Here is a 26,106-nt window from a genome sequence, read left to right as displayed (position 1 = left end):
ACATGCTTTGCTATTTTGCCTTTTACAAATAATATTCTCATGCTTAAAATATTATAACTGCCAGTATATGGACATTGTATTAAACTGGTAATTTAAAATACTCAACAGCAAAATGTCTAACATAAAAATATAGCTAGACTCTGAACATTGAATATTAGAAAGTATCACCCACACTTTTTTTTAATCAACGAATCAAAATCCGTTCTTACTCCAAATATAAAGGTAAAACCATCACATCTTATTAATCTTATAATATATTTTTCCATACATGTTTAAACACACACACATCCCTTAGCATCAAACATGCAATTGTAACGCTACTCACTAGTAAAAAATAAACTAAAGCAATAGACTGATACAGTCTGTGTTTCATGTACACACTGCACATTTGGAACTCTGGCAAAAACATTCACAATCAGTGGGACAGTGTCTCTGAAACTCAAGAGAATACATGTCAAACATCTGGCAAATGGTAGATATTCAATAAATGATCGTGGGTGGTTTTATTGATAATTAGGGCTTCCTGGTTACTGAAAGAAAAACTTGGAATTCTCCCTCTAATAGCTGGGGTGGGGCCAATTTTGAATATGCCATTCCCTTTTCTGTCCTAGTGAGGACTGTGGCTAAAGAGCTTTGACATAATCGCTGTGATGAGATAATCCCAGATTTACTGACTTGGAGAACATTCTAGTATTAGAAATGTTTTCTCTTTGATTTGTGTGCTTGGTAATTTAGCTGAGAAAAGAGAAAATAAATCAGCTCTGTTGACTCTGTTTAATTAATAAATACCCCATGGTTCATAAAAGGAGATGTTGCTACTTGGTATGATAAATTTAGAGGGCTGGGAAAAAAAATGAAGCTGGCGATGAAACATGAGACTCTTCCATTTGAACATACAGTACCTCTGGCAAATATTCCTGCAGAGATAGTGCATCTGACCTGATTTGAGAGAATTCAACAGAAATTCAGATATGTTTGAAAGTCTCAAAACCAGAATATTTTCTGCTTCTGAATGGTTGCCAAATCTGTTGTTGGAAAACAGTAATATTCGATCTGGGAAGATGACAGTATTGTGTTTTTTTTTTTTTTTAAATATTAGTAAACTGAAAAACATATTTCAGAGCTTATAAAAAACCAAGAAAATATGCTTTATTTTATTGGCAAAGAAATGTAATTGAATTATTTAAATCCTATTATAATTACTCTCCTTATGTCTCTTATCTCTTAGCTATATGAGTAAAATACTTTTGTTCAAATAAAATGTAGGACAGCCTGTTAAGCAAATTGTAGTTTAAAGGAAAAAGTGCATGTTTTTTAGAAATTTATCCTTTCAACCATTTGTGATGATGAAAAGATTCTTGTTAATCTTCCATTGTAGATGGTACTATTTATATCATTGTTCATTTAACAAGACTTGCATGTAATATTTTATCATATTTAACATAAAGCTGCAGGATAATGATCCAAGACTAATTAACTTCCAATGTCATTTTTTTGGAGGAGATTATTTTAGGTATATAGCATTTATATGAACAAGCAAACAAAGACAAGTGAATATACACTAATACAACTTGTTCTAGGCACTAGTAACTTTGAATTATTGGATAATTTTACAACTGACCATAAGCTGTGAATTGTAACCACAGTAAAAGATTTCATTTAAAAAGGTAAGCCCAATTGTTTGAAGAACAAATTAGAAGGTAAGAACACAAATGAACCACGTAACTAAAGTTATAGACACATCGGCAAACCACAATAAAGCAGCATGTACTCTTGCCACAGACGCTGCTTATGAGAATCACTACAGATTAGTAAAAGTATCCATTTCCAAATATGTCTCACAGAAAACCACAGGTATTTTGTTACCACCGATATAGAAGAAGCCCCCTTTTACATAATTTTGGAAATGAGATCCTAAAATCAAAATACATTATTATTAATGAATCTTATAAATACTACAGAACACTTTGAGGATTTTGCAATTAGGCAACTGGAAATCCAGTGAGGGTCTGATCAAATATTAGCAGGGTCTCATCTTCAGAGTCTTGAGGACAAATTTTATTTTCTTTGTATCCATAAATGTCATTTTTAATGAAAAAATACAACAGATATCTTTTGAAGTCTTAAACTATCCAATTAATTAAAGAAGGATTTAGGTCTCAGATACAAAATTATGAGCATCTAAAGCTACAGTTATATAATACTTACAGACTATTGGGAAAAATCTCTGTCACTAGACAAAGAAAACTTGAGAAAGAATATAGAAAATATAAATAATAGTTTTTCAAACAATATGCTATCCACTATTATTCAAAGCTAAAATATCCCAGATCCAAAGCTGATATAATTAAGTCTTCAAAGAAAGAAACAGCTCTTTAATCACAGATGGCAGCCTTGGGTAATTCTTAAAACTGAATCTTATTTTTGATAGTAATAGGACAAAAATCACAGAAAAAAAAAGCAAATGACATGTTCTATTGACACTAATACCTACACAACGAACTTTTCAGCTCCTAATAAACATTTATATGGGATTGGGTAGTTGATGTATGTGTACTTTCTCATAAATTTTTTGGGAATTGTTTACCAAAAATTCATGTTCTCCATTTCAAACTGTAGGTTCTCACCAGGAGCCAGTTGTGCAGGCAGAGACTGGCATTTCCTAGCTCCCCTTAAATCTTTCTGTGGGCAGGTGGTTCGCTTCTGCCATGTTTTGGGGCAGAATTGATACGTAGTTTTTGAGGAGCAGTTTTTAAGAAGTTGGGGTGCCTTCTCTATTATTGCTCCTCATTCACTTAACTGAATGCAGCAGACTCTGAGGCATTAGGTTATGACAGGGCCATGAGATTAAAGGAACCTGGTCTCAAAACCATCACCCCAAAGAAAGCCATACCCAATGGACAGACATCCTTGCATTGACTTCTGAGTGTTAAGCCACTGAAAGCAAATTTAGTTTTGGTTACTGTTACTCTAAATCCTCGTTAAGCAAAGAAAAAGTATTTCAAGAGGAAGTTATGACTATTATTTTCCCAGTAAATATGTCTAACTTTTAAAAACCAAAGATCTTGTCATTATAAAAAAGAGTGCAGCTAATATATACTTTCATGTACTTTAAGTATGTCAATAATCAAACAACTATCAGAATATCAATTAATGGATACTACATTTAGTTAACAACTAGTTCAAAAGACTGGCAAAGTTTCCACATTAAATTCCCCCTTGTGAATAGAAATGCATGAAATATAGAAGCTATTTTAATTTTTAATGTTCTTATTAAATTTAGGAAGAATTATAATTTATATAGACTTTCACTTAAAGTTTGATAAACTACCTGGCTACACATTTTTCTTAATTGCCAAATCTGGAAACTTTTAAAAAAAATTGATATTATTTAAAGTGTAAAATTTTAACTAATTTCATATTTATTCTAATAGTGCTTTTCCCCCAAAGATAAACTGGCTATAGGAAAAGAAATAAAAATAGAAGCATATGAGTATATATGTTAGAGTAAAACCACAAAGCTGGAAGATTTTTGAGAGATTCCTTATGAGACTGTCTCTAAAGTTTTGAGGTGTTTGGTCAATATTACTGTACCCATTATGTGGAAGTGTGGAAGTCACTTGAAAGTGAGTGCTGCAGAGTAAAATCCTTCAACTGCAAAAAAAAATTATGGGATAAATAAATACCACCAAGCTCTAGAGTTCTCTCATGAACTTTGCATACTGATTGAACTTTTTACTAAAAGGAATTGACTTTTTTTTTTTAGAATTTTAGTGTATTTTATCCGTTATTATTATTATTATTATTATTATTTAATTTAAGAGGCAGAGAAGCGGAGAGTGAGCTTATCTGCTGGTGATTCCCTAAATGTTTGCAAGTGGTGGGGGGAGAGAACAAAAGCCAGGAGCCTGGAATGCAATCAGGTCTCCCACGTGGGTGGCAAGTACCCCAAGTACTTAGCCTTCACTGCTGTCTCCCAGGGTCTGTATCAGCAAGAAGCTGCAATCAGCAGCCAGCACCAGGGATTAAACCCAGGCACTCAGATGTAGGATGTGGATGTACTAACTGGTGTCTTAATGGCTGGGCCAAATGCTTGTCCCATAAAACTTGCGTACATTTTTAAGGAGATAAAGAATTATACTTACATTTTTATTGTATATATGAAAAAATGATGCTGCAAAAGGTGAAATAACTTACTGTAGGTCATAAAACTAGTACTCATTAGAGTCAGGATCTACATCTTCTGATACTGTCGCCATAATGTTAAACTACTGTCTGAGCCTCAGATGTACGGGTTGACTTCAAAAGCAATACTTAAGGAAGCTCTGGGATGGACTAATGGACTAAATGACCACCTAAAGGGCTCTTCGGCTTTACAAGATGAAATTAATTAAAGATGTGTTGGCTGACTGATTTAATGATTACAGATTATATGTCTGAAAGAGTGCTTGCCATGACATCCATAAGAAACTTCTTTGAGCAGCTATTAATAAAAAGTACTTATGTGAAGCCTGAGTCAGAGGCTTCATGTTCCCACAGTGGTCATTTTTTACATTGTGTAGCAAAAAATTATTCATCTCTCTGTCAACTAGAATGTTGGCTTCTTGATAGCCCTGGTGTCAGGTTAACAGAAGTGGGGTCAATCATGCTGCATTGATCCATTATGCATTCCACTGATGGATTACTTTTGTTACATCACTGAGGAAAAATACTCAAAAGTGGTATGTGGGGAGCAAACCGGACTAGACTGAGTTACTGGAATTAAGACTTATTCTATGCATCTGCTCTCCCACAATATGGCGCTGGGAGAGAAGTAAACAGCTTCCGCACAGCTGCCTCCAGTTCAACTAATAAACTGTAGGACTTGCTCCTGATTGGAGGAGAGCAGCGTACTCGGCGTGTGGGCAGCCGAGTTAGGATTGGCGGAGGAGAACTATAAAGGAGGAGAGAGACAACATGCACCAGGAACATCTAAGGGGAACATCTAGCTGAAGGAACACCTGTGCAGCCCCCGAGAAAGCCGGCCGGCGGTGTGCCGCTCCCCTGCGGAAGTGGGGAATGTGGCCAGGGGGAACTGCCCTTCTACGGAGGTGGAAGGGATAGTAGCCAACCCGGGAAGAACCAGCAGCAAACCCGGGGAGGGCCGAGCAGACGAAAGAACAGCGCAGGGTTTAGTGTCGTTCCTCCACGAAGAGGGGGAGCGACAGTGGTACACTAGCTTATTTATAATGAAGGATCAGCTAGAACACCTTCAGACATGGTAATGCAGTAGACTTGTCCTAAATGATTCAGAAATATGTATGTAGAAGTTGAATGCTAACAGGAAACAAGACTGATTTATTCAAATAACCCCAAAGTTACAAAATAGTCAGCACTTCTAGCCCCCTCTAAGAATATCGGAGCAAAGGCCTTGTCATGGACCTGCTGATGGTAATAAATGAATCAGTAAGATGATTCAAACAAATTTGACTAGAATTTATTTTCTAAATAGGTAGAGTTAAATATAAACTTACTCAAATTCCAGGCTTTCAGGTATAATTATTTACTTCAAACAAATGCCAATGTTAAACAAATTTTGTTTCAACCATTAGAGCATAAAATGTTACCAGACACTATCGCTGATTCCCTAAAGCTTACTGAGGTGGGTTTACCACACTAGGACTTCCAGCCTCTGAAATGATCATGATGCAGCCGGAATCATGTTTCTAAGGCACCTGACACCCAACAGCGGGATGAGATTTTCAGAGAGGTATCTTGTTAGTAATAATACTCAATAACAAAGTGTAGGTGTTAAGGAAGAATACCTTTGGCTCCTTTGATATTCAGATATTTCATTTGATACAGATGTTCAGGTATTGATACAGATGTTCAGGTATGTGGCAGCCGGGTAAGATCATAAATCAGATAAGCTTTTTGTACTTTACAATGCATTTGGATATCAATTTCCCCATTTGTTTTTCCTACAAATCTCTTATTTTTCTCTATAAGTTTTACAGAATAAATTGAGGCACAAAGACCTTAAGTGCCCTGAGGTCAAATAACAGCAGATCAAGGACTCAGATGCAGCCCTTCTATGTAGAATATATAGCCATGGTGTGAAACTCCAAGTTGCTCATGTGCACAACAGGCTAGCATGTGTCTCTGAGAAAAATCACACAATAGCTTAAGAGATAGCATTTATAAATTCCAGTGGCTAACATATGCTAGGTATACCATGTATCTGCCACCTCTGTCTCTAACTCTATTACTTTTTCATTTTCTTAACAAATTACCACAAATTTTATGGTTAAAACAACACAAATTTACTAGCTTATAGTTCTGTAGTTTACAAGTCTTCCTTTTGGAAGCTCTGAGAATCCATCCCCTTGCTTTTGCAGTTTCTAAAGGCCACTCACATTCCCTGGCCTATGGCCCCCATCTTCAAAGTCAGCAACACGGCATCTTGGTGTAATCTTGGATTCTGCTTTGTCATATATCTTTCTTTAACTCTTCTCTGTGTCTTTCGTGGTTAAAAACTTGAATGTTTAGAATGGACACCCCTGGTTAATCCAGGCTTCTCTCCCTATTTTAGGGTGAGCTGATTAGCAACCTTAATTTCACCTGCAACCTCAGCACACCTTCACCATGTAACAAAGCATATTCACAGGTTCTGCAGATTAAGATGTGGATATCATTGTAGGGGATATGATTCTGCCTACCACACTGCTCTTCTCAACTTCTCCTTTCACAAAGACTGGGGACTAAGATAAAAGACAGTGGTTTTGATCAATTCTTGTAATTTGCTAAAAACTTGGTGGGTGTGTAGGAAGAAAGATTATATATGACAGCATAATGGAGAAAATCATAATGGAAAAGAAGGTTCCAGAGGTCTTAGGAAAAGTAATTTGTCGCTCCCCCTCTTCGTGGAGGAACGACACAGGACCCTGCGCTGTTCTTTTGTCTGCTCGGCCCTCTCCGGGTTTGCTGCTGGTTCTTCCCGGGTTGGCTACCGTCCCTTCCACCTCCGTGGAAGGGCGGTTCCCCCTAGCCACTTTCCCCACTTCCGCGGGGGAGCGGCACACCGCCGGCTGGCTCTCTCGGGGGCTGCACAGGTGTTCCTTCAGATAGATGTTCCCCTTAGATGTTCCTGGTGCATGTCTTTCTCCTCCTTTATAGTCCTCTTCCACCAATCCCAACTCTGCTACCCACATGCCGAGTACGCTGCTCTCCTCCAATCAGGAGCAGGTCCTGCTGCTTATTGGTTGAACTGGAGGCAGCTGCGTAGAAGCTGTTTCCTCCTCTCCCAGTGCCATATTGTGGGAGAGCAGATGCATAGAATAAGTCTTAATTCCAGTAACTTAGTCTAGTCCGAGTTGCTCCCAGTTGCTCCCCACATCATTCAAAGGAGAAGCAACTGTTGTGGATTGAGCTATGTCTCTCCTAAATTCACATTAAAGTCCTAACCTGTAGTGCGGCTCTACGAGGAGACTGTGTTAGATGAGGTCACGGAGGTGGGACACTGGTCCTAGGGCTCTGATGTCCTTATAAGAAGAAGAGACACCAGAGAGATTTCTCCCTGTGCATGCATGTAGAGAAAAGGCCAGATGAGGACAGAGCAAGAAGCCAGGGAGAGTGGTTCCATCTTGACTGGCGCCCTTGACCTTAGACTACCAGACTTCGGAACCATATGAGAACAGACTTCTGTTGTTGAAGCAGCCTGTTCTGTGGTGTTTTCTTACAGCAGCCCTTAGCAGATTAACACTGCAACAAATGTGGATTGGGAAAGTGTCTGACAAGAAAGTCAGAATTTGTTGATAAATTTAAATAAAGGGTCCTGCAGGCAGAGAAAATTCTTTATCTGGCCTCATAAAAGTATAATCCCAGAAAGGTGATGGTTTCCAAAGTACTTTAAGCAATCTCAGAGAATCTGCTTATAATATCCCAATGAAATGTTGAAAAAAATGCTTCAAGCTTAAGTAATACACCTGTCATTGGTTAAATGGTAGGAAAAAAAAATGAGTTTGATGTTGGCTGTCTAGATCTGGATGTTTTATTCATTTTAGTGGCTTTGCCATTCTGAATAACCCAAGCCAGCTGGCTGGCCTTTCGTTTAAATGACAGTTTCTCATACAGTGCTTCATATGCCTACACCTCTTTGTAGGTATTTATAGAAAATCCCCAGCAAGCTGTCTCAGGCTCTTGATCAATGCAAGCTCTCTGCTCCTATTACAGGGCTTTTGACTGGCCAGAGAATGCCATGAGTGCAGGTCTTGGCTACTGGTTTTTATCTGCAGCTGTGCAAATGTGTCATTTAAAACTCTTTCATGGGCAAATAGTAGTAGTACACAGTAAGAGAAGGAAGGGGGCGCTCACCCAGTGCCAGGCATTTTGTTAGGGGCTTTAAACTTAATTTCATTCAATTCTCAAAAAAAAAAAAAAAAAAAAAAAAAAAAAAAAGAAAGAAAAGAAAAAGAAAAAGAAAAGATAAAAATAAGCGATACAAATTATTCTTGTTTTTGGATGAGAATAGAGGGAACAGGCAATTGAAGTGACTTACCAGTACCAAGGTCACCCTCAAAAAGTGATGGCATAAACATTAGAATCCAGGTCTGTCTGATATTAAAGCTCTTATTTTTTTCCTACCAATTGCTTGCCTCAATTTTTGATAGTAGTCATTCATTTGATAAATGTTTAGTCCCCATGCATATGACACCCTGTGGTGGGTAATGGATATTCTAAAACAGTTACCACAGAGATGATTACAGCTCTGAAATCCAAACTCGAGATTTCAGAACCTTACAATTTATTCACAGCTAAAAACTGTTTGGGGAAAATACTAAAAAGATTCACATTTTTCTTAAGTTCTCTGTCAATTTCTTCATTATAGTTTCAGTAAGAATGAAATGCTCAGGATTATTATGCATGTAAAAGATACTGAAGAGCCTACACATATTTTCCTTATCTGGCCTGAAGTCAGCTCACAGAAATTGTCCTGACACCTCATCAAGTGAGCCTTAGAATTTATTAGTCTGTCAGAGGACATTTCTTAACTTACTGAAAATGAACCAAAGCAGTCAAATTAATGAGGTCTTAGGAGGGAGGGCTCCTGACAGTGTCCACCAAAGTGAAACTGAAATAATCTGCCAAGGATGTAGGAAGAGCTGAAAGCAGTAGCAGCGTTTTATTTCTAATCCAGAAACCATCGGTCCTCTCCACTCTCCCCTCTCTAAATGCCCTCATTTCTAATTGCACTGGAATTACCTAAAATACTTGGTACTTGAAAAATAAAGTTAGGGACTAAAAAAAAGTAATATCCTAGAATTCTTTTCTTGTGTTTTCTATTTTTTCTTAATTTGATAAATGAGATGACACAATGTAACTGAAACTTTTATTTAGTATGGTAAACTGACAGTGAAAACGTCATCCATAAATTGGTTATATTCCATTTTCTTTCCACCCTGAGAACAACCTAACAGGCTATTCTACCCCAAGTTCAGATAGTCATTTAAGGTCATTATTGAACACTGAATGAATAGAAGTGAGAAAAGCCATGCCTACTGCATGTTAGTTATGCTTTAGAGTCATAAAATCACAGTTCTCAAGTACTGAAATTCTCATAAAAAATTATTTTTTTATGCCTGCCTAACAGTTGTACTCTTAGTATTGTTCATTCTGGAGAGTCCCCGTGTTAGCAATATGCTCTGGAAGACCAGGGGTGCAAAGATGTGGTGGGTGTTCTATATTCCGCTTCTCCCTTGCACCCATGGCATACACCTCTAACTGATCAAAGTATACACCAGTGAGGCTGAATATGGCTTCAAAATTTTTCTTAAAGCACTTGAGATAGCCGTTAAGCTATTACCGAATGACAAATTTGGTGTGAGTTGAAATCTATTTGCTTCCCTTGCTCTGGACAGAAACCTTTGTTTTGTAAAAAAATTATATAGACTCCCGAGGTTCTACCAGCATACACTTAGTGATGTTCTAATACTTTCTGGGTAATGGAGAATGGAATTTTTAACATGAAGAACAATATCTCAAATTTTAGAATATGACACAAGGACATATCAACTCAAATTCATACACAGAGAAGTATAAGCCCTGCTTAAGTAACTTTTTTTAAAATAACTTTTAAAAACAAGTGATTAGGCCGGCGCCGTGGCTCAATAGGCTAATCCTCCACCTTGCGGCGCCGGCACACCGGGTTCTAGTCCCGGTTGCCCCTCTTCCAGGCCAGCTCTCTGCTATGGCCAGGGAGTGCAGTGGAGGATGGCCCAGGTGCTTGGGCCCTGCACCCCATGGGAGACCAGGATAAGCACCTGGATCCTGGCTCCTGCCATTGGATCAGCGCGGTGCGCCGGCTGCAGCGGCGGCCATTGGAGGGTGAACCAACGGCAAAGGAAGACCTTTCTCTCTGTCTCTCTCTCTCACTGTCCACTCTGCCTGTCAAAAAAAAAAAAAAAAAAAGTGATTATATCTAATTGAAAAATTGCCAAAAATACAACTGAATATTCAAGACAAGTACTTTATATTGAGAATTTTTTATCTTTCATAATAGAGATATATAGATTGTGTGTGTGTGTGTGTGTGTGTGCCCAACGATCCCCACCTTCTGGTGTTCACACTCTAACATAGTTGCCTCCTACACTGCTCCAGGGTTGGTTTCTGTGACCAACAGCACATGGCAGAAGTATTTGGGTGTCATTCACTTCTGAGGCTGGTTATGAAAGATACTATCTGAACTTTTGTCTTTGTCTCTCATTCCTTGCTCTTGGAAAAGGCAGCTGCCATGTCACAAGTATCCTGTGGCCTCGTGTGTACCAAATGTGGTGAGGAACCGAAACTCTGTCAAGTGTGTGCTTGGTACAAATATTCCAACCTTCCCACTAGAACACTCTTTGATTCATAGTCCTGGATAACAAAAAGTTTGACAATAACCTCATGAGAGACCAACAGAGAGCGTGCCAGAATAATCCAGTGAAGCACCTGCTAGATTTCTGACACTGTGAAACTGAGAGAGAAGAATAAATAGTCAACATTTAAGCTGTAGATTTTGGGGGAAATTTTTATGCAAAAGTACAGAGTTAATACAAATATGACAGTTGATCAGAGTGAATCTGAATCTTTTAAAAGAAAGAGAATAATGAAGGCAAGTAACTACATCCAATATGTAATATTTAAATTCAGTTTTACTAAGAAACATGACTGATAATAATTTTGTTATACTATATGACAGACATAAACATATGAACTTTTTTTTTTTTTTTTTTTTTTTTGGACAGGCAGAGTTAGACACTGAGAGAGAGAGAGAGAGACAGAGAGAAAGGTCTTCCTTTTTCCATTAGCTCACCCCCAAAGTGGCCGCTTTGGTTGGTGCGCTGCGGCCAGCGCACTGCGCTGATCCGAAGCCAGGAGCCAGGTGCTTCTCCCAGTCTCCCATGAGGGTGCAGGGCCCAAGGACTTGGTCCATCCTTCACTGCACTCCCGGGCCACAGCAGAGAGCTGGACTGGAAGAGGAGCAACGGGGACAGAATCTGGCGCCCCAACCAGGACTAGAACCCGGGGTGCCGGCGCTGCAGGCGGAGGATTAGCCTAGTGAGCCGCGGCGCAGGCCAACATATGAACTTTTAAAATGGAATCATATCAAAAGACTACTATAAACCTGCAAGAGTATACAGCTTCATAGGGAACACAAGTGGAAAAATGGGCAAGTTAATCAGATAATTCATGATAGTACCTTCAAGATAACAAATATTTTATTTATTTATTTTTTAGAGTATATCCATCTCTCTCATGTACCTCCTAATTTCTTTTTTTTAACTTTTATTTAGTAAACATAAATTTCCAAGGTACAGCTTTTGGATTACAGTGGCTCCCCCACCCCAATAACTTCCCTCCTACTTGCAACCCTCCCATCTCCCACTCCTTCTCCCATTCCATTCACATCAAGATTCATTTTCAATTAACTTTATATACAGAAGATCAATTTAGTATATATTAAGTAAAGATTTCAACAGTTTGCACCCACACAGAAAGACAAAGTGTAAAGTACTGTTTGAGTACTAGTTATAGCATTAATTCACATTGTACAACACATTAAGGACAGAGATCCTACATGGGGAGTAGGTGCACAGTGACTTCTGTTGTTGACTTAACAATTGACACTCTTGTTTATGGTGTCAGTAGTTACCCTAGGCTCTTGTCATGAGCTGCCAAGACTATGGAAGCCTTTTGAATTCCCCAACTCTGACCTTATTCCGACAGGGTCATAGTCAAAGTGGAAGTTCTCTCCTCCATTCAGAGAAAGGTACCTCCTTCTTTGATGACCTGTTCTTTCCACTGGGATCTCACTCACAGAGATCTTTCATTTAGGTCTTCTTCTCCCCCCCCGCCCCCCCGAGGGTCTTTCCATGCCTAAAATACTCTCAAGGGCTCTTCATCCAGATCCAAATGCCTTAAGGGCTGATTCTGAGGCCAGAATCATCTGCCATTCTATGAGTCTGCTGTGTATCTCGCTTCCCATGTTGGATTGTTCTCTCCTTTTTAATTCTATCAGTTAGTATTATCAGACACTAGTCTTGTTTATGTGATCCCTTTTGTCGCTCCCCCTCTTCGTGGAGGAGCAACACAGGACCCTGCGCTGTTCTTTCGTCTGCTCGGCCCTCCCCGGGTTTGCTGCTGGTTCTTCCCGGGTTGGCTACTGTCCCTTCCACCTCCGTGGAAGGGCGGTTCCCCCGCCACATTCCCCACTTCCACAGGGGAGCGGCACACCGCCGGCCGGCTCTCTCGGGGGCTGCACAGGTGTTCCCCTTAGATGTTCCCCTTAGATGTTCCCTTTAGATGTTCCTGGTGCATGCCGTCTCTCTCCTCCTTTATAGTCCTCCTCTGCCAATCCCAACTCGGCTGCCCACACGCCGAGTACGCTGCTCTCCTCCAATCAGGAGCAAGTCCTACAGTTTATTGGCTGAACTGGAGGCAGCTGTGTAGAAGCTGTTTTCTTCTCTCCCAGCGCCATATTGTGGGAGAGCAGATGCATAGAATAAGTCTTAATTCCAGTAACTTAGTCTAGTCCGAGCTGCTCCCCACAGATCCCCCTTTCTTTTTATTTTTGGCGTTGATACGCGCCTGTCTTCGGTGTCCCACGGCACACACTCTGCTCTACTTGCTAGAGTTGCCACAGGTTCTTACAAGTCCTATCAATCAGGTAAACCGAATCCGGGTCCTCTCTTCGCCATGTTGTGAGGAGGTTTTTAGGCGCTGATGCGTGCCTGTCTTCGGTGACCTGCGGCTCATACTCTGGTCGAGCCGCCTGCTGGTGCTTACCGCCTTACTAATCAGGCAGACCGAATCCAAGCCTTCTCATTGCCATATTGTGGGGAGGCCTATTGGTGTTGATTCGTGCCTATCTTCGGTGACCTGCAGCTCATACTCTGGTCGAGCTGCCTGCTGGTGCTTATCGCCCTACTAATCAGGCAGACCGAATCCAAGCCTTCTCATTGCCATATTGTGGGGAGACTATTGATGTTAATAACGTGCCCGTCTTCGGTGACCTGCGGTGCATAAGCTGCTAGCCGCCCGCAGGTGCTCATCACCTCACTAATCAGGCAGACCGAATCCAAGCCTTTCATTGCCGTGCTGTGGGGAGGCCTTACTTCTCTTTCTCTATCTCCGGGCATTCCTATCTCTCCTATTTTACTTCTATCTATCAACATTCCTATTTCTCTCATTTTACTTCTAAACTTCTGTTTCTCTTATCCCCGCGGCTTCCCGGCGCCCGCCCCGAGGCTGCTTCTCGGCGGCTTCCCGGCTGAGCCGCTTCAGCCCGCTTCTCTCATCTGCGCGGCTTCGCGGCTCTGCGCGGCTCGGCTTTGCGCGCACACTCCGTGGTCTCCGCACTAGCCCCGCATTCCCTATCTACTTGTGCCCCGCACGCTCTCTCTGCGCACGGCAGCCTCCGCGAGTCACACAGCCCCAGCTCACGTCTCCGCCACTAGTATTCAATCTAAGTTCCCCGGGCTAACCTGGCGAATTCAACCCAGCTCACGTCTCCGCCCCACGATTTGGCTTCCCGTCCTTTGCTCCCCGGGCTAATCAGACGGATCCCAACCGGGCTTACGTTTCCGCTTCTGGTTTTAACTTTTCGCCCCCTATTCCCGGGCTAACTTGAGAATCCCAAAGTGGCTTTCGTCTCCGCCTTGGCCTGCCCCCCGCGGCTTCAATTTCCCTAACATTTTTCTCTACCCGGTATGTTTCCCCAAGCTTTCCTCCAACAATACTCCTCCCTCATTTCTCCTGGCCTCTCCCCACAGTCCGCATCCGAGTCTGTTTGTTCTAGCTTTCACTTTCGCTTTCGACCTTAGAGATTTCTCCCAGCTTCCCCCTGTAGTCCGTATCTGAGTCTATGCCTAGGCTTTCAATAGCTTCTTCCGGCACCTTTTTCGTCCGGCTTTTCCCTAGGCTGTTTGCTAGTCTCTCTCTCCGGCATTTTCCTGCTTCTTCCCGTTTCTTCCCTCCTAAGTTTCCTATCCGTCCTAGGTTTCCTATCCGAGTCACGGCACCATTATGTCGCTCCCCCTCTTCGTGGAGGAGCAACACAGGACCCTGCGCTGTTCTTTCGTCTGCTCGGCCCTCCCCGGGTTTGCTGCTGGTTCTTCCCGGGTTGGCTACTGTCCCTTCCACCTCCGTGGAAGGGCAGTTCCCCCTGCCACATTCCCCACTTCCGCAGGGGAGCGGCACACCGCCGGCCGGCTCTCTCGGGGGCTGCACAGGTGTTCCCCTTAGATGTTCCCCTTAGATGTTCCTCTTAGATGTCCCTGGTGCATGCCGTCTCTCTCCTCCTTTATAGTCCTCCTCTGCCAATCCCAACTCGGCTGCCCACACGCCGAGTATGCTGCTCTCCTCCAATCAGGAGCAAGTCCTACAGTTTATTGGCTGAACTGGAGGCAGCTGTGTAGAAGCTGTTTTCTTCTCTCCCAGCGCCATATTGTGGGAGAGCAGATGCATAGAATAAGTCTTAATTCCAGTAACTTAGTCTAGTCCGAGCTGCTCCCCACACCTTTGACTCTTAATCCTATCATTATGATTAATTGTGAACTGAAACTGATCACTTTGACTAGTGAGATGGCATTGGTACATGCCACCTTGATGGGATTGAATTGGAATCCCCTGGCACGTTTCTAACTCTACCGTTTGGGGCAAGTCCGATTGAGCATGTTCCAAACTGTACATCTCCTCCCTCTCTTATTCCCACTCTTATATTTAATAGGGATCACTTTTCAGTTAAATTTAGACACCTAAGAATAATTGTGTTTTAATTAAAGAGTTCAACCAATAGTATTAAGTAGAACAAAAAAATACTAAAAGGGATAAAGTATTAAGTTGTTTATCGACAGTCAGGACAAGGGCTGATCAAGTCACTGTTTCTCATAGTGTCCATTTCACTTTAACAGATTTCCTTTTTGGTGCTCAGTTAGTTGTCACTGATCAGGGAGAACATATGATATTTGTCCCTTTGGGACTGGCTTATTTCACTCAGCATGATGTTTTCCAGATTCCTCCATTTTGTTGCAAATAACTGGATTTCATTGTTTTTTACTGCTCTATAATATTCTACAGAGTACATATCCCATAGTTTCTTTATCCAGTCTACTGTTGATGGGCATTTAGGTTGATTCCAGGTCTTAGCTATTGTGAATTGAGCTGCAATAAACATTAAGGTACAGACAGCTTTTTTACTTGCCAATTTAATTTCCTTTGGGTAAATTCAAAGGAGTGGCATGGCTGGGTTGTATGGTAGGGTTATATTCAGGTTTCTGAGGAATCTCCAAACTGACTTCCATAGTGGCTTTACCAGTTTGCATTCCTACCAACAGTGGGTTAGTGTCCCTTTTTCCCCACATCCTCTCCAGCATCTGTTGTTGGTAGATTTCTGTATGTGAGCCATTCTAACTGGGGTGAGGTGAAACCTCACTATGGTTTTGATTTGCATTTCCATGATTGCTAGTGATCCTGAACATTTTTTCATGTCTGTTGGTCATTTGGATTTCCTCTTTTGAAAAATGTCTATTGAGGACTTGGCCCATCTCTTAAGTGGGTTGTTTTTTTTTTGTTGTTGTGAAAGGCAGAAAGACACAGACAGACAGAGCTCCAATCTACTTGTTTACTCTTTAAATATCTGCAACAGCCTGGGCTGGGCCAGGGCAAAGCTGGGAGCTGGATATTCAATCTCCCACTTGGGTATCCGGGACCCAACCATTTGAGCCACTGCCTGACTTAACAGACACTTTATAAAAAAAGATATATTTTATTTATTTAAAAGGCAGAGTGGCAGAGAGAGGGTGACAGACAGAGAAAGAGATATCCCATCTGCTGATTCACTCCCCAAATGCCTGCAATGCTAGGGCTGGGCCAGGCCAAAGCCAGGAGCTAGGAACTCCATCCAGGTCTCCCATGTGGGTGGTAGGGCCCTAGGTACTTGGCCAATATCCTCTGCTTTCCCAGGCATGGAACTGGATATGAAGTTTAGAAGCTAGGACTCAAACTAGCGCTCTGAAATGGGATGCCAGTGTTGTAGGTGATGGCTTAACCTGCTGTACCACAATGCTGGCACCGATAACAAATATTTTGTCATTAAATTTAATAATGTTACAACTCTCTATATGAAGAAAATAAGAAAAATTTGAGAGAGAGAGAGAGAGAAAGAAAAAGTTGGGGCTGGTGCTGTGGCCTAGCGGGTAAAGCCACTGCCTGCAGTGCTGACATCCCATATGGGCAACGGTTTGAGTCCTGGCTGCTCCACTTCCGATCCTGCTCTCTGCTATGGCCTGGGAAAGCAGTAGAAGATGGTCCAACTCCTTGGGCCCCCGTACCAACATAAGAGACCCAGAAGAAGCTCCTGGCTCCTGGCTTCGGATCAGCCCAGCTCTGGCCATTGCTGTTGGTTGGGGAGTGAACCAGCGGATGGAAGACCTCTTTCACTCTCTCTGCCTCCCCTTCTCTATGTAACTCTTTCAAATAAATAGATAAATCTTAAAAAAAGAAAAAGTTGGCTATATATATATATATTTATTTATAGCAAGTGAGTAAACACTAACTACAAGCATATATGCATTCACAAGTCGCTATATACACACACAGAGTTATACATGTTTGTTAGGTCTATGAAACATTGGCTCTAGCAATGCCAAGGCTAATGAAATTTGTTTACATGAGATGAAATACTTTCTTCTGCAACAGAACTTTGGTAGAGGACAAAGTATTTATAGATGTGCAGTGGACATGTGGATGTCTCAGAATATTCAATGAAATTATGTTCCTATGGGCATCCTTAGGACAGCACTGACAGTTACTCCCTTGCCTGAGGCTTGGCTTCTAACAGATTTAACAATTCAGTTTCTGGGGGAGACAGTGACTGGCGTCAGTTTCAGGAAGAGATTATACGTATACAGATCATATCCTTTCCAGTGTTCTGGGACAGTGATTCCAGTCATTATGCTTTCTAAGCAGAGGTGACAGCGGCGAAGCTCTGCGTTCATTATTTGTGATTTCTTGCCTCCAAAGTATCATTCACCTGGCAAATGAACCACCACTAATCTCAAAAGCTAACAGGCTACTTAGGCTCAAATTTTGGTTGTAATACTGGAAAGACGAAAATTTAAAAACAAAAACCACCAAAAGGGGTCTGCATTGTGGCTTAGCAGGTTGGGCTATCATGTGTGACGCCAGAAATCCACATGAGCACTGATTCGAGTCCCAGCTGCTCCACTTCTGCTCTGGTTCCCTGCTAATGTACTGGGAAAGCAGCAGAAGATGCCCTGAGTGCTTGGGCCCTTGCTACCCACATAGGAGACCTAGATGGAGGTCCAGGCTCCTGGTGCCTGACCCAGTGTGGGTTGTTGCAGCCATTTGAGTGGTGAAGTGGAAGATGGAAGATTCCTGTCACCACCCCATGACCCCCACAGCTTGTGCGTGTGTGTGTGTGTGTGAGAGAGAGAGAGAGAGAGAGACCCTCTCTTTAACTCTGCCTTTCAAGTAAATAAATAAATCTTTAAAAAAAAAAACAAAACTAAATAGTTCCAAGAAGGACATAGAAGATATTTGCTTATGCAGACTTTACTTATCTGGCAATATTGTCTAACAATAATGCAACTAAAAGCCCTGAAGAACCACCCACCAAAACATTAGAGGGAAGGGAGTGAAGAGGGCTGACCTTTGCTGAAAGTGTCTACTTTGGGCGTGGAGCTATGATAGACTCTTTGCATACATAAGCTTGTTCACTGTGTACAGGAACCCTATGGAGTGGAAATATACTGTTCATTTTATAAATGCAAATTATATTTGTAAATGAAAATTAAAGACCAGAGAGGTCAGGTCAATGTGCTTAAAGTCACTCAGCTTTCTGCAGAAGCATCAGCATTTGAATCCAAGTTTAAAGTCCATGCTCTTCTTTCCCTTAAAACAGAAGGCTTTCCTGTAATCAAATCTACCTGGACTAGAACTTATATAGTTGACTAACATAAGAATCCCTGCAAGATATTTACAAGAAATTGGTATTATCCTGATTATCCAATACTTTGTCCTCCTCAACTTAGAAACACCTGGGAAAGAAGGCAGATTGTGTGCAGGAAAAAATGGAGACAGGAGATGAGAAGAGAAACAGGCACACTGAGCACAGCAAGAGATGATAGCTGTGTCTCTAGTACAGCTTATAAAGCTTCATATCGCCTGTAGAACTCACTGTATTATGTATGATGATGGAGGTTCATCATGATTTTGTTCGGTAGCCTTTGGGTAAGAAGGTAGGGAAGTAGGTAACAATTATTAAATAAGACTTTCATCTTGAACAGTTAAACTAAAATAAGTCTTGGTGCTTGAGTGGGATTAAGTTCAACAACAGAAAGTAACTCATAACAAGCACCCCATTCTTGCGTGAGACTGAGTAAAGGAAACACTGGTATACTGTTAGATTTTAACATTCTCACTCTTTGACCTTTCTAATCTCCAGGAGATAACTACTCATTCTTAGAACTAAGTTGCTATTCTGCAATTTTAAAATGGATAGAGTGCAGAGCTCTATCTAAATCAAGATCTTGTCACACGTCAACAAACTACATTATTATCAGGAGAAGTGGTGCAGCATGGAGATGTGTATGTAGGAGGGTAGCTTTGGAGCCAGACCACCCTGGATGTGTATCTTGGCTCTGCAATTTTCTTGAGTTTGGCCTATTTTACAAACAGTATCTCCAACTGTAATGGTGAAACAATGATATCCACCACTGCCTTTAGAGGAACAAAGTTATCTTGTCATCTTTCTTCTGCTTTCCTTGTGCACCAAGATTAAGGTCAAGGAAGAGAATTCATGGGCTTCCAAAACACACCCTTTGGGGTGCATTTTCTGAGTGGAGGAAGGGGACTAAAGTAATATAGTACCTCTATTCCTTTTACAGAAACTGTGTTTTAGATCTCAGGGAAGCCAAGGGCTTGTTGACTGTTTCTCTTTTGTCTTTTCTCCTTGGTGCTGTTATCTTGTGCAGTAGGGGTCCAGCCCAAGCTATTGTTCCATTCTGTAAGGGACAGTGGCTTAAGCTAGGTGGTACCAGACAAACCAACTCCAGGCCATCTCTTGCTTCCTTTTTCTTCTTTGTTATGGCCAATTGGCCCCTTTTCTCATACAACATTAGTTAGGTTCTGACATTCATCCTTGGGTTAGAATACACTGACAGACAGCTAAGCTTAGGTAAAGGGCCCAGTTTCACTTTCTGACATTTCCCATAACCCCAGTTCATAGTGCATGCTGGTTTTCCTTCCTCTGATCATCCAGTTCTTTTCAGGTTCTTCAGGGATAAAGGCATGGCTAGAGGCAATACAGAGCTCACCACTACTAAGAGTCAAAGAACGGCCAGCGCCACAGCTCACTAGGCTAATCCTCCACCTTGAGGCGCCGGCACACCGGGTTCTAGTCCTGGTCGGTGTGCTGGATTCTGTCCCGGTTGCCCCTCTTCCAGGCCAGCTCTCTGCTCTGGCCCGGGAGTGCAGTGGAGGATGGCCCAGGTGCTTGGGCCCTGGACCCCATGGGAGACCAGGATAAGTACCTGGCTCCTGCCATCGGATCAGCGCAGTGCGCTGGCAGCAGCGCGCTAGCTGTGGAGGCCATTGGAGGGTGAACCAATGGCAAAGGAAGACCTTTCTCTCTGTCTCTCTCTCTCACTGTCCACTCTGCCTGTCAAAGAAAAAAAAAAGGGTCAAAGAACACCTATTTTCCACATTTTTAAAATGCTTAAATTGTTAAGTGCACAGAAAACTACTGCACACAAATATGCTTGGCTATTGAACACCATCTAGTAGTAGCTCAAATGTGAATATGGTTTTCATTTCCGTCATATCAGCACTGCAGTGATCCAAACTTTCTGGGAACTGAACAGGTTAATCAGCATATCAGAAGGCGAGTCCTCTTACGGAAATAAAATAGTGTGATGCTAACTGTGATCTGCAGATTGAATTCCTGGGTCCTCTTTTCCAAAAGTTCCTTTCCTTCCGCATGTTATAAAATATACTTTTGCTTCATTTGTCAATTTTTGTTAGAGACTACAAGGAAAAAACCCTTCGCCAGGTTTTAAACTTAGTTCTTCCGTAAACCCTGCTCAATTCTTTCAACAGTGATGTGATTTTTCAAGGTAATTTTCCACGATAGTCGTTTTTCCAAATTGTAAAACTACAGTTTCTTGGTCACCTACTGTGTTCAGAGTTCTATAGGAGGTTCTTAACATTTAACAATCTATAAAGTAGGTTATATTCCCCTTATCTTATGATGAGAAAATGGAGGTTATGAGAAACACAGGAAGTTATGCAAAATCACAGGGTTTGAGAATCCAAAATCTTGAAAGAACAGCAAGGACATAACTCCTCTTTCCCCATAAAATACAGGGAAGTATAATTTGCTAATAGCTATTCAAGGGAATCTCTTTGAATCTTGGGAGTCTGTTGGGATTTCTCTTTGTTCTCTCATATTGCCAATTTTGATGTGAAAGGAGTTACCCAGAATATAGTGGAAGTACAGCAGACTGCTTTGTCCAGGGTAAAACTAAACAGTCCAGTAGCTAGAAAATGGATTCCTGTTCTAGTGCTAGCCTAGTATAGTAGACAAGATCTGGGTCAGTGTGCTTTGATTTTAGTCCTGGCTTGTTAATTTAGTAGCTGTGATTTTTTTTTTTTTTGGCAATTACTCAAGGCTCTTATTTTCTTCATCTATAAAATAGGGAAAATGATTGGATACATAAACCTCAAAGGGCTGTTCTGAGAATCCACTGAAATAAAGTTTGCTCAAATACTGTCCTATTTATCTCTCAAGTTATTTATTGTCTCTCTCCTCACTACTGTGTAAATCCCATGATGATTATTATTAGTATTATTAAGAAGTTTTAAGACCTACAAAATGGACTTCTCATTAGATATTAACTTTCCATAAATATTAATAATATTAGCCAGCAAGTGATTTCAGGCAGCAAATATTTAAGTTCAAATGATGATTCTAAGTTTTTGATGTCCCTTGAAATTATTTCCATTTTTCTCCCAAAGGATATCTGATATTAGCATTTAAATCACATGGAATGAAAATGGTGAGGCTTCATTTCTTCTTACTAAGTTTTCTAACCTCAAGGGGGTTTCTTGGTTTTGCTGATTATTCTGCAACTCCCAGGTTCTTTCCAGATGTGAGGAAAATTGCTTACTTGGTTGAGACGTTTGTACTTACTTGATGAAGTACTTGATTCCATCTGCTGTGTAAGCTTCCTCCCACCCATAAGGTAAGCCTAAAGTGAAAGGAAACCAAAAATACTTTTAATAAGATGATGATGATAACTTTATTTCCTGGACACAAAACTCTCTATCTTTACAATTATTTAAATACATTTCTTGTACAAAATAGTCTTCTAAGAAGAGGGCCAATTCAGATGAGCTTTCATATTCAGCATCTTTAGAATATAATAAATACATTTTGAACAGTTAACAATCTGCTTTAGTTGCAATAACTGGATTATGACTTGTCATTTACATGTGGTGAGCATTTTTGTCAGCAGGATTCAAGCAAAATTTTGTGTTGCAGTGGATGGTTTTTGCCTGGAGGCAGAAGGATGGACAAGATGGCCTCTGCTCATCTATTCTGGCTCAATGTTTCTTTAATTGGCTCCTTTTACATTCTTTCACTCAGCTCCACAGGGAATCAAACATGAGTGCCAGATCAGCAGGGGTGTGAACACAGCTTTTGGACAAGGCAAAATTCCTTATTAAGTTTGAAAGTTTAGTAAAGTGATTTATAATGGATTGTGGCATTTTACTTTGTTAATTAAGAATTTGGTGCACTAAACATAAACGGCTAAACAATTTGCTAAATTTAGCTTGTATTTCTATAATGGGAATTAGAATAGTTAACTGTAAAGAGATGCAGATTAAAGTAAGCAAGCAACATTTGGCCATTTCTGTAAGTGAGTATATTTCTGCCCTCATCGTACCCAGAGAACAGCCCCATGTTAGGCAGTCACATTCTTTGATGTTCTAATTCTAGGCACTAGCCCTGTAGAAGGGTTTCTCACCCTCTGCTGCATTCCTGAGTACTGCTAAGGATTTTAAGTGACCTTTTGGATCAGCTGTTTGATACTGGCTTATCAAGGTTCCTTTGATGAGTACAAGACACATACACACAAAACAATGGTTTTCATGGCTCAGGAAGCAGAAAGTAGCTGAGTTTTAACAACAAATCAATGATTTCCATTCTCCTAGGTCTCAGCAAGGGGCTGAAGGAACAGTAACTATTTGAAATAACCCCTTGAGTGCATCAGTGCTCACTATTTTAAGAGAAGATTCTTTGAGAAGCAGTGATATCTGGATGCTGTTTTGTAATAAAGAAAAACAAACCAAAAGCTTTTCCCTTATACTGAAGTCCAGTCTTTTAACAATTTACAAATTGTATCAAATAAGGTCCTAGGCAAAAATTCTGTCACTATTTCCTTCATATATTAACACAGGCCACTTTGGAGATTTGGTTCTCTCAGTGAATAAATGTCCCTATTCTAAGTAGAACATAAGCACTTGTGAGAACTCAGCATAAGCACATGATTGACTTCTGAAAAGGCTAAGAAGTGACATTCTGTCTGTCTCTTCTAGGAACTGACACTCTGTCTCCTCTAGGGTCCACCACCAGCACCTGCCAGACAGGCCCTAGCTGCTACTGCAACAGTTCAAGTAGACTTTTCATCTTCACACTTTCTACATCTTTTTTTACAGATCACTTCATTCATCACTGACAAGTCCCTTACCTGCAGAGAAGAATCTGATGACTATACACAGGAATTTGCTTTCAGACCAAAAAGTGCTCAGAAATACCAGAATTCTGATCAACAAGGCAAAGGCAGCTAAAGTTAAGTAGAAAGTTATTCTAATGTGATAAATATTTTTCCTGTTAAATTACTTATCTTTCTGGAGAGCACAATTATATCTGTTTTTCTAATTTAAGTCACAGATATTTTGAAGTGAAAAGGTTAAGAAAAGCATATATTTTATTTCTATGTCTTTATTTGAAAGGCAGAGTTAGAGAGGGAAGGAAAAAGGGAACAAGGGAAAGAGAGAGACAGACAGAGAGAGGGTGAGAGAAACAGATCCTCCATCCCTGGCTCATTCCCCATAGGGTCACAATGGCCAAGACTGGGCCAGGCTGAAGCCTGGAGCCTGGAACTCCTTTTGGGTCTCCAACATGGGTACAGGGGCCCATATGGGATGCTGGCATTGCAGAAGGTGGCTTAATCTGCCATGAAACAATGGCAGCCCCAAAAGTATATACTTTAAAGATAGTTTCACTTCATCCTCAAGATCATTTGCAAATTGAGATTGACATTGGAATACTACATTCTCTGTACTTTCAGAATAGAAACCTTGCCTTGGTTATGTCTTAAAATTATTAAGCAAGAAATATGACTTCACAACAGACTAATAAAAGTACTAACTCATAAGCATTTAAGTCAAAATAGTTATTCAATGACTGTAGCTATAGCTATCCTTGTGTATTAAATAGCATATATAGTTTATTTTAGGATAAATTCTTTTTTGAGAAAATAAGCATTCCTTTTAAGAAGATTGAATAATTTCTTGTTTTTCATGCAGTTAATATAATTTATAAACAGCAGACTAGGAGACTAAACAGAGTTATTAATCTCTCATTGGTAGTTTAGTAATAGCACAATCACTGTCCAATTATGATCTGAAAAACACAAATAGCATACTTTATACAACAAGAACACTTTTGATTCCATAAGCCTAATGATTATGATGGACTCAGGTTTCCATTTTTGTCACAATAAATGATTTTGGTGTGATTATAACATTATATAAATACTTTGCAATAATTGTTACTACTCCAAATATTGAAATATATAATCTATTCCCCCTTTTCATTACATTCCCCCTTCATTCTATTTCCCTTTTTCAAGTTCATTTTAAAATTGATATGACTATAACTATAACCAACTGAAATTGTTTCTGATTGTAAGTGCTTGTGAACCCTCACATAACAATCTTTCTATCAGAGATTATCTGTTTCTAATGATCAACTTTATGGTGATAACTTCAAAATCTTCATGGGTATATTGCCAAAATTAGAGTTTTGAACATGCTCAACCTAGAATATTGGCTGCTCCCTAAAACTCAACATACAAAAAATAAAGCTCATCATGTTTCCATAAAGTGTCCGTCTCAATTTTCTAGTTTTTTTGGTGTATATTTATTTATTTATTTTAGTGATTTACTTATTTGAGAGGTAGAGTTACAGACAGAGAGAAGGAGAGACAGAAAGAGCACTCTTTCATCTGCTGGTTCACTGTCCAGGTGGCCACAATGGCCAGAGTTATGCCAATCTGAAGCCAGAAACAAGGAACCTCCTCTGCATCTCCCACGTGGGTGCAGGAGCCCAAGGACTTGGGCCATATTCCACTGATTTCCCAGGCCACAGAAGAGAGCTGGATTGGAAGTGGAGCAGCCAGGACTCGAACCAGCGCCCATATGAGATGCCAGCATTGCAGGCAGAAGCTTTACCTGCTATGCCACAGCACAGGCCCCCAATTGTCTAGTTTATTATATGTATCATAGATTCTCTTTATCATGTTTGGCTCATATATTTATTAATTAAATAATTAATTTATCATTTATTATGTGTTCAACATTTTGCTTGGTGTTCAGTGAATATACAATGATAAACAAATAGACATGGATCTTGATCTTATGGAATTTTAAAAATAATCATAAGTATATTATTAAAATAGGAACAAGGACTATGCAGGGAAAGTATGGAATACTATGAATGAATAACTCACAGCATGAAGGCTTAATTCCCTAATACATAAAGTACTCCTATAAATCAATAAGAAAAAGATCAATGACAAAACAAAAGAGGCAAAACATGGAACACTCAGGACACAGGTAACATAAATGCACTTAAACGTGAAAATGTTCTTGAGCTTTTTTTCTTTTTTTATGATTTTACTTTTTAAAAACATTTTGTTACATTCATTTTAAATATAGGCAATTTAAATATTTTATTTTTAAAAAATTATTTTTATTTATTTGAAAGGCAGAGTTAGAGAGAGAGAGAGAGAGAGAGAGAGAAAGAGAGATCTTCCATCCAATGGTTCACCCCCTCAAATGGCTGCAATGGCCGGGGCTGGATCAGGCTGAAGCTAGGAGTTTCATCCACGTCTCCTACGTGAGTTCAGAAGTCCAAGCACTTGAGCCATCTTCTGCTGCTTTCTCAGGCACATTAGCAGGGAACTGGATTGGAAGTGGAGCAGCCAGGACTCAAACTGGCACCCATATGGGGAGCTGGCATTGCAGGTGGCAGTTTAACCAGTTACATCACAGTGCTGACCCCCGGTTTAAATATTTATCTTAGTCTCCACAGTTTCCTACCTTTAATGTAAGACATTCAATGAAATTATAAGAAAAACCATAGGTAGCAGAAAAGATCCATTGCTAAAAGAAAAAATCCAGTAACAGAACAGATCCAGAGATGAACAAAATATTAGTTTTGGAAATAGCCATAATTTATACATTAAAAAATCTGGCTGAATTTAGTGACTTATGGTTGTA

The 26,106-nt window shown here is 40.4% G+C and overlaps 1 protein-coding gene across 5 annotated transcripts in view; it reads right to left on the bottom strand.

The window, feature by feature from the left end:
- Window positions 1-26,106, bottom strand: part of STXBP4 (syntaxin binding protein 4) — a 204,714-nt gene that overhangs the window by 7,605 nt on the left and 171,003 nt on the right. For all 5 annotated transcript variants that reach the window (XR_016223597.1, XR_016223598.1, XM_008271271.5 and 2 more), the window contains one exon: window positions 21,728-21,785. Coding sequence is in view for 3 of the 5 variants with exons in the window: in XM_008271271.5 (XP_008269493.3) it covers window positions 21,728-21,785 (58 nt within the window). In the remaining 2 variants the exon portion in view is untranslated. The remainder of the gene's footprint in view (window positions 1-21,727; window positions 21,786-26,106) is intronic.

Source organism: Oryctolagus cuniculus, chromosome 17, assembly GCF_051225735.1.
Source record: "Oryctolagus cuniculus isolate XC-2025 breed Fujian yellow rabbit chromosome 17, ASM5122573v1, whole genome shotgun sequence".
Classification (NCBI taxonomy): Eukaryota; Metazoa; Chordata; class Mammalia; order Lagomorpha; family Leporidae; genus Oryctolagus; species Oryctolagus cuniculus.
This window is presented reverse-complemented; position numbering and strand designations above follow the sequence as displayed.